Below are 15,402 nucleotides of genomic sequence, written 5' to 3' on the forward strand. Positions count from 1 at the left end.
AACTCCTATTTCAGTCCCGATTGTTTTGTTTTTACTTTTATCAATAGTTTATTTACACAGGAAAATCTCTTGAAACTCATTTAAAAGAGACTCTGTTACACACATCATCAGCAAATAACATAAAAACAATATTAATAGAATCTACTTAACACTAATAAGTCAGTACCTACGGATCTGAATTGTAGCCAGTCAGATACAGTTTAATAAGCTGGTTGGTAAAACAGGATCAGTCATATTAAGCCCAGCACCTTTGAAACAGCCCAGACTCCTGAGCAGGCATATGGTAACAGTGGGGAGGAACCACTCCCTGCTAGCAGGAAGAAACCTCCAGCAGAGCCAGAAACTCAAAGCTGTTTCTGTTTTCCATCAGTGCCTCTTAAAGACACTGCAGCCTTTTCCAGTGCTTCACTGGTGCTGGTGTTACTCAGCACCAGTCTGCGGCTGCTCCAGAACGAATAACTGCTCTTATCGTGAGCTGGAGGCGGGCTCATGGGAAACAGCAACCAATGAAAACGCAGCGTGCTCCAAAAACAGAAAAACTGATGACAGATTAGCATCAGACAACAAAACAGCCTTGGTTTATTAGTTAATGAGGCGATGGGAGGCCTTCTGTTTGCAGAAATATAGTCAAATCATTGTAGCTAAAATGTCTTCCTGCTCTCTAAGCTTCTCATCATGTGGTTCTAACTGGGCTTTCGGAAAGCTAACCAGTTAGGAATCGACTAACTGGTTAGTCTGGTTTCTAGAACCAGAAACACTAGAAAGAACAGCACTAACAGCAGCAGCTGTAGATTATCCATCGATGGAGAGCAGTAGGAGAAAGTAGCAGAGGGAGGAGAAGTGGATTATGTCCTACAGCAGTCTAACTACAGCACTAGCCCAGGATAAGCTAAGCCTGTCTGTCTGGTCTTCCACTGAGGATCCGATCGGCACCAGGAGCCCAACGGGTCCGAATGTTTCAGAGAGAAGAGATCCAGTCGAAGCGCTCACCTGAGAAATGAGGAAGCCGTTTCCTCTTGTTGTCGTGTATCAGTACGATCGTCCTGCTGGGACAGGAGGACGGCAGGACGGGGAGGCGAGCTAATTAGCTTCTTATCTCTCTGTGCTCCTCTTCGTCTCGCCCTCCTCCCTAATCCGGCGGGGCGGCGCTGCTCCGCTTGACGCCTCAGCAGTCAAACACAGAGGGGGAATAATTGGTACAAGCAGCACCTCACCGCTGAGACTTTATCAGTCATTCTAAATGACATTTCTCCTCTTTCTGCTGCCTGCGTTCCTCTGAGCGCTCTCCATTCATCCAGCTCCGCTTCCGTCCCTCGGATGAATCACAACAGTTCCTCCATGACTTCCTCTTCTCTCTGCCTCCATCTTTGTTTCTCCCTCATGGTTCTGTTTCTTCACGCATCGGCCAACAAACTCACGGTGTTCCTCAGGACTGTGGTGTTTGTCCTGGAGGGAACCAAAGCAGAACTTTGTCCTGGTTTCCGGCCTGATTCATTTTCTGATTTCTAGTGAAAACATAAAACGTTTTTCTTTAATGAAGAACAGATCAGATGCTCAGGTTAACAGAGTGAACGTCAATGTTTTATCCAGCGGTGAGCATCAGTAAAAAGTTAGCTATGCTAACTGCTAATCACAAAAGTTAGTTCCACTAATGCTAAAGCACTAAATTCAACCATCTTAATACCCCCATGTGTTATATTTCCCTCGACTGGATCAAATCTGCCATTACACACCTTCCTGTTCGGTTTGATTTCAGGAAGTGATTCTTTGATCAGATCTTCCTCTAAAGGTTTCAGTTTTACAGAAGTTGACTTTTTCTAACTCTGTTTAGCCGTATCGACCACAATAAGCATGCAGGACATAGGTAGATTTTAAACTGTAGACAATAAATAAACGTAATTTTCTGCTCCGCATCCTGAGGAGAGGAAACATTACTGATGTGTAAATAGTCTTCACACACTTCAAAATAAGAGCGTGAATATAAACGTCTGGCTATTTAAAGAATATTTCAGAACCAAAACTTCAACACGGATCTTGAACTTTATTCAACCGAAAGTTTACGAAACAGCCAAATTAATTATCGCTTTTAAAAAAATTTCAGAAAAATAAATTTAGGGGAAACTAAGAGCGCTAAACATTTCAAAGTTAGCAAAAAGCTCAACCGTCTGCTGCAGGCTGCAGGTTTGTCACGTCCAAGTTTAAACATCTCCAGCTCAGAATTAGAACTTTTAAATTCAAATTCTCAGCTCAATTTAGGTATGGACTTTGACTAGGCCACTGAACAGGGTTCAGGGTTCTGTTCCACCCCAGTCTCAGGTTTTCTGCAGCCTCTAAAAGGTTTGCTTCCAGGATTGTCCTGATTTAACTCCAACCATCTTCAACTCCCCGTCTCTGATGCAGACCAACATTAAGCAGCTTCTGAGTACAGAGAGCTGAATAAAAATGAGAACCACACTTTACAGATTATATTCAATAGTCTGAAAATCCTCCATCAGATCATAAAATGTCAGTGAAATGCATAGAAATCTGCACTCTGATGTCAGAAAAGGAGAGGGTTTGTTTTTTGCTGATGGACAGAAATCCAGCGGATCCGTTTTCAGACGTAGTTCTGGTGGATTTCTGGAGTCTGAAGGAACCTTTCCACTGACCTCTGACCTCCTAACTCTGTTCAGGTCTGCCTTTGTTTAACTCTCTGTCCTCTCTAACCCCTCTGTGAACGTGTCCCCGTCCTGCTGTCCTCTCGCTCTGTCTCTGCTGTCTAACTGTGGCTGTCCTCCCCCAGATGGATGTGGTCTATACCTTCCAGACGGGCCAGGCGGCGGTGCCCGGTGCCCTGCGCCGCCAGCCGTCCGTCGTCAGCCAGCACAATGACGCCACTGCCGCCAAAACTCTCTCTAGCCCCACCCACGTAGGGCTTAGCTCCTCCTCCTCTCTCACCAACTCGGCTGGGGCTCCGCCCCCTGCTGCTGCTTCCTCCTCCGCCGCAGGCAGTGAGTGTGTGACTGGAGGCCAGCTCACACGGCGCCTCGTCCAGGCTGGACTCTGTTTAATCTGCATGAAACTGCGTCTGTCCTCAGCAGGTGTCTGCATGTCCTCGTCTGATCACAAACTAGACAGGAGGTCAGGAGAGTTTTAGTTCTGAACAAAGATCTCAAACTGAGCCCCAGTAGCTGCTCCGCAGGAGGAAACCACCCAGAAAGACTTTGAGAGTACTGATAGCATCCCTCCAGGGGTCAGAGGTCAGGAGTCCAGGAGTAGAAGGGTCAGAGAACATGCAGACAGCCTCCTCTGCTTCATCTTCATCTCTTTCAGTTTCAGCTTGCTCTCAGCCGTTTCTCCTGCATGTTCTGGTCGTTTGACCTGTGAACTCGTGTAAAGACCTGGTGAGACTTGCAGCCGTCGAGTTGGAAACAGAAGAGAATAAGGCTTCTGATTGGTCACCCTGCAGGCTAAACGATCCATAAATCCGCTGCTCAGAGGCAGCAGCCTGGTTACCAAGATCAGTCTATGGGTTTAAATCCTTCGGGCTCCGCAAGTCTCTCATGGTTTAACATCCAGCAGTGTCTAAACTGTGTGTGTGTGTGTGTGTGTGTGTGTGTGTGTGTGTGTGTGTGTGTGTGTGTGTGTGTGTGTGTGTGTGTGTGTGTGTGTGTGTGTGTGCGTGCTCAGCTGCAGCTCTCCCTGTGGTTCAGCTTTGAACTGCAGGTTATTAATTATAATGGAGAGTGTGTGCTGGTGCGTATAAATCAGGGTGATCGGCAGCAGCCGCCTCATCAGAGGAAAGGCCTCCGGAGGACAGAGCAGGATTATGTTGGGTTGTGTTATCCGAAGGCTCCCAGTGACCCTGACGGGTGACGTGGCTTTGTGACCCGCAGGGGCGTGACCTCCTCTGACTGAGCCCTGGTTTCTGGTTCTGAGGCTCTGGTTGTCACGGTAACCCAACTGGATACAGGCTTCAGGAGTGAAGTTTATGGTCTGACCTGTACGAGGAATCCAACGCCAGCTCAGGTGGAAGTGTGACTGTTCAGAGTTCTTTCTGCTGACCCGGAAAAGAACCGGATATTATTCAGGATTTACCTGAGCCTCCCGTCCCGGTTTGTGGTAAAATGGATGATCCTATTCAGGATCAGGGAGCGCCGCATGTTTTCATCCCAGAGGGAAATTTAAGCCTTGTCCACAGGGAGCCGATCTTTGATGGGGTGGTAGGAATAACTATGCTGCCTAGTTGGTGTGTGCGTCCATATTCAGCTGCCTCCAACATCATAACAAGCATTTTTGGTCCTCTTGTGTTTAAGAATCTTTCTTGGTTTTCCTCCAAAGTTTGCAGTCATCGTTCCTTCGTTGTAATTGTTGTGATCTGTGGTTTTGCATCTCCCTGTCCAGATCCGGATGCACCCCCCCACCCCCCAAACCCTATGAATGTCCCATCAGCCCCGCTGCCTGTTAAAATCAGTGTTATTGCTGTTCATCTTCCTGCTCCTGACGTGTCCTTTCTGTTTGTTTCAGATTAAGGTGGTGAACGCATTCCGTAGTTCCATCTTCGAGATGGAGAGTCCACATTCCCGTAGCTCCATCCATAGTTTCATGGCCCATCCTGAGTTTTTGCCGCATTCTGAGGAGGAGGCGGCGCCGTCTCGGTGCGACACCATTGAGGAGAACAGCGACGCGATCAAGGAACTTCAATGATCCTCGGCGAAGGAGAAGCACCTGGCAGCAAGGAGCTCCTCCTCCCTCCCCTCCTCTTCATCACCTCCACCAGCTGGGTTGTAGCTCTGAGGAGGGCCATCATGACTCACCCTCTCATCAGCACACATCCTCGCCCCACGCTGTCTCCATCCTGACTGTGATGTTGTTCAGTTTGTTCCTCCATCACCTCCATCCCATCAGCTGGGGGCGGAGCCTCCTCACCAGGAACATCTGCTTCTCGTTTAGACTCCCTCAGTTCACTTATAGAAATCTTCCTCCCCTTTTCACCTCTGCATGCTGCAGTGCATTGTGGGAAGGAAGTTTGTTCGCTTCCCAACACGGCAGCATCCAGAGACGACCCGCTCTCCGACCTCGTCCCGTCTGAGCCGGGTTCTGTTTCCCCCTGCCCCGGTTTATCCGCAGCGTTTGTCTTAACCTGATGCATGTTTTGATTTCCTGTTGAGTGGCATGATGGCCGTGAGTCCAGCGTTTGGACGCGTCTCTGTTCAGAGCTCCATGATCTTCCTGCTTGTCCCACGTTGGAGAACCTGAAGGATCCTGCAGATCTTCTGCTGTTTCGCCGCGACATGGTTGGCTCTGTTGATCACTACCGTCGCATTAAACACTAAGCGTTTCGTTTCACTCCCCTCTGACGGGAACGCCGGCACCGATCGGCCCATCTGAGCTGCACCAGATCAGGTTAAACTTAAAGGGGTAGTATTATGTATTTTCCAGGCACACAGTGCCATTTTATAGCTCAATCAAGTAACTATTGTACCTTCACTGATAAAAGTGCTGTATATATCAAACATGACTTAAATAAATTTCTTTACTATTCAACTCCTTGAAATTGGGACTCTGTCACTTTTAGAAGCTCTTCCTCTTTCTGACACTTTCCACTTGGAGTCTCTGCTCTGCGTGGAAAAAGCAGCGCTCAGTTAAACTACACACTTCTTCACCCATAGTGGTTGCCATGCAGATTAAAGGATTTCTCAAACATGCATGAAAGAATCAAGGCAACACTCCAGGTATGTTTTTGATGAAGGAATAACATAACCTGATGTACAGCTCAAAATTTTACATAATACCCCCCCTTTAAAAATTACGGAAAAAATCAGAACCAATTTCAAACACCAGCGTGTTTAGCGTTTGGCCCGACTCAAACATAGAGCCCACTTTTCCTGCTCTGCGTGATGGAGGCCTGGCTGGAGCTCCACCTCGCCATCACAGAAGCCCCGCCCTCTCAGGCAGCTGAAAGAAGCTTCCTCTGCTCCCCTGTCATCACACACTAAGGAGTTTAAACATTCAGAACAAGCTGACTGCAGTACTGATCCGTTGGTTGGATCAATGCAGGAAGTTCACTGGAAGTGGAGCCATGAACAGAGTCAGAATGAGGCTGCAGACACAGACTGCCAGAGCGCAAAGCTTTTAAACCAGTAATGGACAGTAGGCTCAGTGTCTGCAGCTACAAGCTCCTGGGTCCCTCGTCGTCAGGCCTTCCTGGACTGCCCAGGTCATTTGTCGCCAGGAGCTCATGGTTCGGCCAATGCCAGAAAGTCCTGGGTTTTCCGCCGCCAGGTGGGTTGTTTGCCCTCAGGCACTCCCAGATCGATCCACTGGGCTTTCCTAGATCGTTCTCCGCCAGGTGCTCCCAGATCGCTCGCCGCTGAGCGCTCCTGGAGCTCCTGAGTCGTCTGCCGTCGTTTCGCTTTCCTCGTTTGTCTGATTTTCGGTGAGCTGTCAGTGACATCACACGGCCAGCAGCGGAGCCGGCGTCTGCTCATCACCATCACCGTTACCCCGGCGACACCGCTCCGCCCTGCTGTGTTGGACAGGCGTCAGTGTGGAGGCCACGCTGAGGTTTATAGGAGACTGATGATGTCACCAGTCGCCCTGTAGAGTTGAATCCACTGTGTCCCCGCCGCTTCCCGCAGCGGCGCGTCCGATCCCTTCAAACAGCCGTCGGCCTCTCCCGACGGAGGCGATGTGCTACTACTGCCATATTTTCCATGACTTGGTTAATCTTTTCCCCTCGACGAGCTTTTTCTAAGTACTCAGAGCCATATTTTCTAGGATGTTGTTTTCCGTCATTATTCCAGAGGCCCCACCCTGCCCTCCGAACACGACCAAAAATCGAGGAGAAACTCTTCAGTTGTCACTGCCGAACCGTGTTTGAAGGACCTCTCCGATGTTTACATGAGAAGCGGTTTGACCCCCCTCATCTGTTCCTCTCCTCAATCTTACTGTTTAACTGAGTAGGAAATCTTTCTTGCATGGTGTTCATATAAAATTCAATGTTTTGTTCATTTTTTACAATTCTTCTGTATTTTTATATTGAGTACTTTTTAATATTTTGCAGATGTATGAATCTGTGTACAGGCTGAGGAGTTTGGTGAGCGTTCAGAACCTGAATGATAGGAATCTGCCGTGGACTCTGTTTTTACAGCTCCCAATGTTCTGCCACGTGTGGCGTCGAGTCACCTGACGTTAGGGCTCCCAAACCTGCAGTGACTTGTTTACTTCCTGTTGGCTGTTCACTTCCCATCAGCCCCTCTGGCTCCAGTTTGGTTTCTTTGTTGTAATGGTTCTGACTTGGTTTGAGTCCAACATTAAACAGGAATGTATCGTTATTCCTCCAACTTCTGGGTTTGTTTGTTCACTGGATCATGTTGTGTCCGGCTCCAGGCTCCACCCCTCATCCAGAGCGCGGCGCCGGTTGGGTCAGTCATTCGTTTACAACTTCTGTGGGACTCTGGGTCAGAACCGGGCCTATGATAAGGTTGGTGTTTAGACCCATCCACATTTCAGCCTCGTCTCAAACACTCAGTTTGGTCTCTGATCCGTTTCAACACGGAGACGATTAACCAAGTCCAGACGGACCTGAGAACAGAATTCCAGCAAAAACCTGAGCTTAGTGCCGGTAGAACCGGGTTGGCCCAGGTCCAGAGGTTATTCCAGAACCCAGACTTATCCATCCTGTAAATTCTGGCTGCACCAGTCGTTTTCCAGTCCGGCGCCTGGTTCTGGAGCCTGGAGCGGGACACAAGGTGCCGCTGCGCTCCATCTGACTTTCAGCCTACTGTGGAGAGGGCGGGACTGTTCAAGCTCTCTGACATCACTTCCTCTCCCTGCTGAACTCCTGCCCCTGACCAGCAGGTGGCGCATGTGTAAATAATGTCCTATAACGACTGAGGCGAACCAGGAAGTGGGAGAGCGGCCAATCAGCCAATCATCACCCAGCATAGCTTTAAGATTGTTCTGCCAAAGTCGTTTCCATTCCCCCCTCCCCCCCTCCCTCGGCCTGGTTCAGGATTGTCCCTCTGCTCTTGCCGTAGCCTCTGGCTCCGCGGGGTGTCCGGCTGCTTGGACCTCATCCCGGACGCCCCTGCAGCAGCAGAACTTTGTTTTCCATCGTGTAGGAGCTTCTTCCGTTACGACCCTGCTCATCGTCTGCAAAACGAACTGGAACATCACAGCGGGAAGCCACATTTACATTCCGTGTGTATTTATCTCCGATATGTACGAATATATATCAGATTTAAATATGAAGGCAGGAATCCGGTTCTCTGTTTGAACTTTGTTGCAAAAAAGACTGAAAGTTTTAGTTTCTGTAATTACTATGATAGCCAGTTATAGTCGTTGGTGTTATTTTTGTATAAACATGATATCATCTATGTGGCATGCATGACATATATACAGACTTTGGTGGTTTAAAGCAATATGTCCGACCTGGTGCGATTGGTTCCGTCGTGTTCTGTGTAGCCAGAAAAAACCCAACAAAACCCAGAAAAAAGAATCAGCAGCTGTTCAGTATCCGTGTTCAATGTTCTGTGTTCTGCATGTTTTAGTACGGAATGACACATCCCAACTGTTGACTCCACTCACACACACACACACTCACACACACAGTCAGTCTCCGTTACACTGAGAGGAGAAAACACTGAGCAAACCTGGAATCTCATCTTTGTTTCCATCATCCCCCATCACAGCACTCAGGTTTACAGACTGTCCCTGAACTCATCGCTCACTCTCACCAATCGCATCAATTGATTTAAAAAACTAAACCTCCAATCTCTAGATCAGAATCCAAACTTTCCCATCAGCAATTTGTCGTCCACAAGCTCCAAAGATTAAAATCTGACGTCAGAAATTCAGTTTCTGAAAAATTATCTGCTTCTTTACGTATAAACACGGCTTCAAGATTTGTCCAAAACGTTTCTTTTTCTCTCCGGTTGTTGGATGATTCCATCCAGCCGGGGTATCCGACCCGGTTCAGGTGTCACACCAGATTCTGAGGCGCCCCTGGATCCGGTGTGACACCAGATTAATAGGAACCGGTCTGAAGCTGTAAAACATGACAGACATCCGGACTGTCTGGAACTTTTTTTTGTTTGTTTGTTTGTTTGTTTTTGCGTGAATGTTTTTACCTCCTCTGCAGCTTCCCGACATCCGTCTGACGCTGAGAGGGAAAACTGAAATATTCCAAGGAATCCATTTCAGCTCAAATTTAAGAGGCCAATGAAATTATTATTATTATTAGTAGTAGTATTAGTATTATAAATATTGTTATTAAGTAAACAAAAGCTGATGCAGTCAGAAATGTTTGAAAAATGTTTTTCAGAATAAAAGCCTGTATTTACTGCTTGATAACGACTCAGATTGTATTTCATTTAAAACTCATCTGGTTCACAGCAGCAGCTTCAGATCTGCAGCGCCACCACCTGGCTGCCACGGCTGCTGCAGACACCTCAGTGTTGGCGCTCAGTTCTGGTTCTGAGCCTCGGTTTAGATTTGGACCAAAACGTCCTGTGCTTCCCCACGCGTGTGTGTGTGTGTGTGTGTGCGCGACACTCATCCCGTCCGTGTGTCTCTCGTCCTCCTGTTTGCTTCGATCTATGCAACAGAATAGCCCCGTTCTCCACCTGCTTCCTCCTCCTCTTCCTCCCTGTCCGCTCGTCTCATTGGTCCTGTGACCTTCGGTTTTCCGTGCAGACAGAAGCACGACACACACACACGCTGATGGATGCGTGTGTGTGTGTGTGCACACACTCCTGGTTTTTCTTTTCTCTTTTGTAAGATATGATCATGTGGAATGCCCTGGTCTTCGTGTCATGTCATTTGAACAAAAGATGATAATCAAGCAACTGAGAACAAGTTGTTACATAAATATATATATATATATAATATATATATATAATATATATACAAATCTATATACATAAAAAATAAAGCCATTCAAATTTGAAATAAAACTGTGGGTTTGTGGTTCTTTTAAAGATAAAACAGAGTTTTTAGTTTCTTTGTGATGAATAAATGCTGAGTCACCCAGTTCTCCAGAACCATGGTTTGGATCTGCAGTTCTGCAGGTTTGCAGCTCAGTACCTGATGGCTGAATCGGGTATGCTGCAGTTCCTACAGGAGATAAAAGTTACTGCCATCCATCCCTCCGTCCACTCCTCCTTCCCTTCCTGCTTTACTCATTGAGCCTGTTAGATTTTATTTAATTTGGGTTAAATAAAGTTTCTTCAAACATGGCATTTTTATTGGACTCTGTTTGCTTCCCTTCTAATTAAAATAATCCTTACAGTAGGTTCAGAGCTGAAGCTTCACTGTTTCAAACTGTTTTTATTCTCCGGTGTGAATACGTTGGTTAATATCCAGGATATTTAAAGCTTCTCTAAGCAGACTGGATTTTGGTTAAAACTGAAAACATTTTCTGTATGGAAGGTCATTACTGCGACTGTCTCTCGAGAGGGTAGAGCAGTCATTCGCAATCGGAAGGTTGAAGGTTTAATTCCTGCTTCATCCTGTCATGTAAATTGGGGCGTTGGGAATACTCACAAGCCCCTGATGCGCCTCGGTTTTGGAGATTTTTTCCAGTGAGCGAGTTTCTTGTTTGCTACATTTAATCACAAACAGAACCTTTCCAAAGATTCTGTTGTTTCTGACAATGAACCCAACAGCAGTTCAGATCACCTGACCTTAGAGTCTCCTGGTGGACTTCACAGCCCCTTGGGTAGCAACACTGTTACCTGGTGGGGTATGAGTGGGAAGGATGGCTGAGCATTGGTTTGTTGTTGGACATCTATGAGAAGCACTGAATGTCCAGAGCAAACCCCATGTATGAGCAAGAACACTTATGAACCACCTATATCAGGTGGTTCATAAGTGTTCTTTGGTTATTTAGCAGTTGTATCAGACCTGCAGGGTTGTGTCTTGGATACTCTGGTGAAGGCAGAGTGTGCAATCTTCTGGTGGTGAGTTAAACATGGTGGCAGGGGAAGCTGCCGGACAGACCTGGTGAATCCAACGGCTGGTAAGGGTGAGCTGGGAATGTCTGCTGCAGAATTTGTCTCTTTCCTGAAGGGAGATTGGGAAGATGGAATCTGTATGGACCATGCTCACTACTTGTCACTGCGGATGAGGCTTCCAGAAGCTGTGGCCTGAAGGTTTTGAATGCCTTTTGTGGTTAAAGCCACAGGATTTGCTAGTTGACACCAGTGGTGATGGAAGCCGTGAGGCTGAAAGAGGCTTTTAGGGCTTGACAAGTACCAGTAGGCTGGAAGCACTTTGTTCTGTTGGGGAACAAAAACTAGGGCCTGGGAAGAATTCAGACAGGCTATGAAAAGAGACTTTCAGCTGGCATCAAGGAACTTCTGGAAAACGATTCAGCAACTCAGAAAGAAGAAACTGGGCTCATTGCAGTGTGTGAGGAGGGGAACTGCAGACCCAATCTGAGGATATCGTAGTGAAAGGAGCATTTTAAGGATCTCCTCAATCCGGTCACCATGTCTTCCATGGCCTGAATATGAGTGAGAATGACATCCATCCATTATCCTACACGCTTATCCCTAGTGGGGTCACGAGGAATGCTGGTGACCCTCCCCGGAGGTCAACAGGTGACCTCTGGACCTCATTTCTGCTCAAAGCAACACTCTGAGTTCTAGAGATAAACAACAGAGTTGCTACAGACTGTCCCCTCAGGCAGCTGAAAGAAGCTTCCTCTGCTCCCCTGTCATCACACACTAAGGAGTTTAAACATTCAGAACAAGCTGACTGCAGTACTGATCCGTTGGTTGGATCAATACAGAAAGTTCACTGGAAGTGGAGCCATGAACAGAGTCAGAATGAGGCTGCAGACACAGACTGCCAGAGCGCAAAGCTTTTAAACCAGTAATGGACAGTAGGCTCAGTGTCTGCAGCTACAAGCTCCTGGGTCCCTCGTCGTCAGGCCTTCCTGGACTGCCCAGGTCAGGATCTCTTGGAGGTCATGGATCACCCAATGCCAGAAAGTCCTGGGTTTTCCGCCGCCAGGTGCTCCTGCATCTTTGGCCAATGGGCACTTCTAGAGCTCCTGGGTCGCTCACCGCCAGGCGTTCCCTGATTGCGCGCTACTGGGCGCTCCTGGGTTTTCCGCCACCAGGTGCTCTTGGGTTGTTTGCCATCAGGCACTTCCAGATCGATCGCCTATGGCAGTGGTTCCCAAACTTTTTCTTCTGCGCCCCCCCCCCCCCCCCATGGATTACAAATGGCTGTCTGGTTGAAACGACGTGTGTGAGGGGGGGGGGGGGGGCATCGACGTTTTTGGGGGCAAAATGAATGTAGGTAGCTGAAAATAGACACCAACATCGGTAGCCTACAAGGTACTTGTTAAGCTTAAGGTTCTGTATTGATGTTAGCTAGTCATCTTTTAGCTAACATTAGCTAGTCATCTTTTAGCTAACATTAGCTAGTCATCCTTTAGCTAACATTACCTGCATCCAGCAGCTTCACTCAACTCAGTCGGTTAGTTTGGAGGGAAAAACTGTGAAAAGTTCTTTGCGTTTTGCTGGTTTGCTGCCGTGATTCTAACACAAACCTACGTAGCTCCGCCCAGCAGCAGCAGGTCTCCTTCACAGGTGGAAACCCAGCGCGAGCCTCTTAGCGCTCATGTTGCGTTTAAAGGCGGCTCGGAAAAACAGGTTACAACATGTTAACAACGGATTAAACAGTTTTAACTGCTGATAAAAGTGACAGAGGACACAAATATGGGATGTGTGGAAGCCTCTACTGTATCAAACTGACAGGAATAACAGAGTTGGCCATTCTAAGGTAAAAACCCAGCGCATACAGTGTTTGTTTTTTTTTCATCCAGACGACTTCCCGCGCTCCCCCTGCAATGACACGGCGCCCCCCCTAGGGGGCGCACCCCACATTTTGGGAACCTCTGGCCTATGGGCTTTCCTAGACCTAGGAAGTGGCTGTATTTATTACAATGGCTGTAATAAATACAACCACTGAGGCTGTACTTATTATAGATATATTCTGATCTGTGCAGAGGAAAATAAAACCTATTAATCAGTGAGTTTTATAACAGCTGAAAGGTTGAATTCTGGACTTTGCATTGAAACACAATCTCAATCAGAACTGAACCAAAGCAGGAATCAGTTTCTCATCATTGGTTCCTGCAGAGAGTCGATCAGATTCACCTTCAGACCAAACTAGCAGCTTCCTCTGAGTGAGTCCAGCTGCAGGAGGGAAAAGTGGAAACCTCCAGCTCTGCTGCTTCAAGCTGCTCACACTGAAGGTGAGTTGGACCAAAACACTCAGAGTCACTTTGAGGGAAGTTAGTAGAGGAGGGAGGGAGCCGAGACTGACTGGACCTTCTGTGTTTTCAGCTTCACTCAGAGACAAAATGGCTTCCAGATCAGAGGAGGATCTCTGCTGTCCGGTCTGTCAGGACGTCTTTACGGATCCGGTTGTTCTGTCATGTAGCCACAGCTTCTGTAGGGAGTGTCTGAAGAGCTGGTGGAGAGAGAAACCAGCAACAGAGTGTCCAGTTTGTAAGAAAAGGTCTTCGAAGTTGAATCCTCCCTGTAATCTGGCTCTGAAGAACCTGTGTGAATCATTCCTACAGCAGAGAGACCAGAGAATCCCAACGGATCTCTGCTCTCTGCACTCTGAGAAACTCAAACTCTTCTGTCTGGACCATCAGCAGCCAGTTTATCTCGTCTGCAGAGATTCAGAAAAACACTCCAAGCACAGATTCAGGCCCATCGATGAAGCTGCTCAGCAACACAGAGAGAAACTGAAAACATCTCTGGAGCCTTTAAAGAGGAAACTGGAGATGAAGAAGGAAGTTAAAGAGGAGTTTGATCAGACAGCAGAACACATGAAGGTCCAGGCCCGACACACAGAGAGGCAGATTGTTGAGCAGTTCAAGAAGCTTCATCAGTTTCTGGCAGAGGAAGAGGAGGCCAGGCTGGCTGCACTGAGGGAGGAAGAGGAGCAGAAGAGAGGGATGATGAAGGAGAAGATGGAGGCTCTGAGCAGAGAGATAGCAGCTCTTTCAGACACAGTCAGAGCCACAGAGGAGGAGCTGAGAGCTGCAGACGTCTCATTCCTGCACAACTACAAGGCTGCAGTGGAAAGAGTCCAGCGCTGCCCCCTGCTGGAGGATCCACAGCTGCCCTCAGGAGCTCTGATAGACCAGGCCAAACATCTGGGCAACCTGGCCTTCAACATCTGGAGCAACATGAAGGGCATGGTGACCTACACTCCTCTGGTTCTGGACCCAAACACTGTTGGGTCAAAGGTCATCCTGTCTGAAGATTTGACCACTTTGACTTCAGGAGACGAACAGCAGTTTCCTGATAATCCAGAGAGGTTTGGTTACTCGTGGTCTGTCCTGAGCTCTGAGGGTTTTAACTCAGGGAACCACAGCTGGGATGTTGATGTTGGAGACAGTTCACATTGGTCTCTTGGTGTGTTAGCAGAGTCTGTCCAGAGGAAGGGAAACTTACAGTCTAGATTTTTGTGTATTGGGGTTTTTGAATGTAAATACTCAGCAGCATCTCCACCAGCTGCTCCCACAGTTCTTTCATTAAAGAAGAAGCTCCAGAGGATCAGAGTGAATCTGGACTGGGACAGAGGAAAACTGACATTCTCTGATCTGGATACTAACACACACATACACACCTTCAAGTGCACGCAGCTTCAGTGAGAAGATGTTTCCTTACATCACCACTTTGGACAAAGCAGAAATCTTACCGATTAAGATCTCAGTCAGCAAACAGCAGCTCTGATGAAACTCAGCAGAGATGATCATCTGGTTGTTTTCATGAGCAGTTAAACGTTGAAAGCTCTGCTGATGGAAACAAACTGAGATCCAAACATCCAGAGTCCCATTTGGTTCCTGATTATTTCCAAGGTTGGAGCGCCATCTGATGGACTCTTCCAGTACATCACTTTGTCAGATGTTTGTCATGAACTTCTGTGATTTTTTTTCCCCTTTTGGCCATTGACTGTGTCATCTGTTCAGCTCGGATCAGATCATACTTAATTCATTTATCTGTTAACTCTTCTACCAGTCCTATTAAGAAAACATTTTTCTAAATGAATATACTTTATTTTTCCCTGTGGGATTAATAAAGTCTGTGACAGACTGGCGACCAGTCCAGGTGACCCCGCTTCTCGCCCGAAGGTCGCTGGAGAGGCACCAGCACCTCCTGACCCCACTAGGGACAAGGGTGGTAGAAAATGGATGGATGGAGGTTGGATTAATAAAGCATATTCATTCATAATGTGTCTGAAGGGACTTTCTTTTTAGTCACTGAAAATATTTTAGACGATAATTTAAATAAACAGGCATAAAACATAGCAAAAAATAAAAGACTTCTTGAACTTTAAGTGGAGAATGACAAGGTAACCTTAATTTGACATTTAATCAATGGACTT

The 15,402-nt window shown here is 47.3% G+C and overlaps 1 protein-coding gene and 1 pseudogene across 2 annotated transcripts in view; both read left to right on the plus strand.

Annotated features, from left to right (window-relative positions):
- The window catches only part of LOC106933155 (plasma membrane calcium-transporting ATPase 1-like), a 67,194-nt gene extending 57,858 nt beyond the window's left edge, over positions 1–9,336 (plus strand). For both annotated transcript variants that reach the window (XM_015012225.2, XM_088005871.1), the window contains exon 20: positions 4,507–9,336. In XM_015012225.2, coding sequence (XP_014867711.2) covers positions 4,507–4,686 — 180 coding nt within the window. In that variant the 3' untranslated portion in view covers positions 4,687–9,336. The remainder of the gene's footprint in view (positions 1–4,506) is intronic.
- A 3,813-nt stretch (positions 9,337–13,149) lies between these two features.
- Positions 13,150–15,337, plus strand: LOC148159810 (nuclear factor 7, ovary-like; annotated as a pseudogene).
- Positions 15,338–15,402: the final 65 nt, after the last annotated feature.

Source organism: Poecilia mexicana, unplaced genomic scaffold (genome assembly GCF_051168715.1).
Source record: "Poecilia mexicana isolate PSO_F unplaced genomic scaffold, ASM5116871v1 scaffold_5, whole genome shotgun sequence".
Lineage (NCBI taxonomy): Eukaryota > Metazoa > Chordata > Actinopteri > Cyprinodontiformes > Poeciliidae > Poecilia > Poecilia mexicana.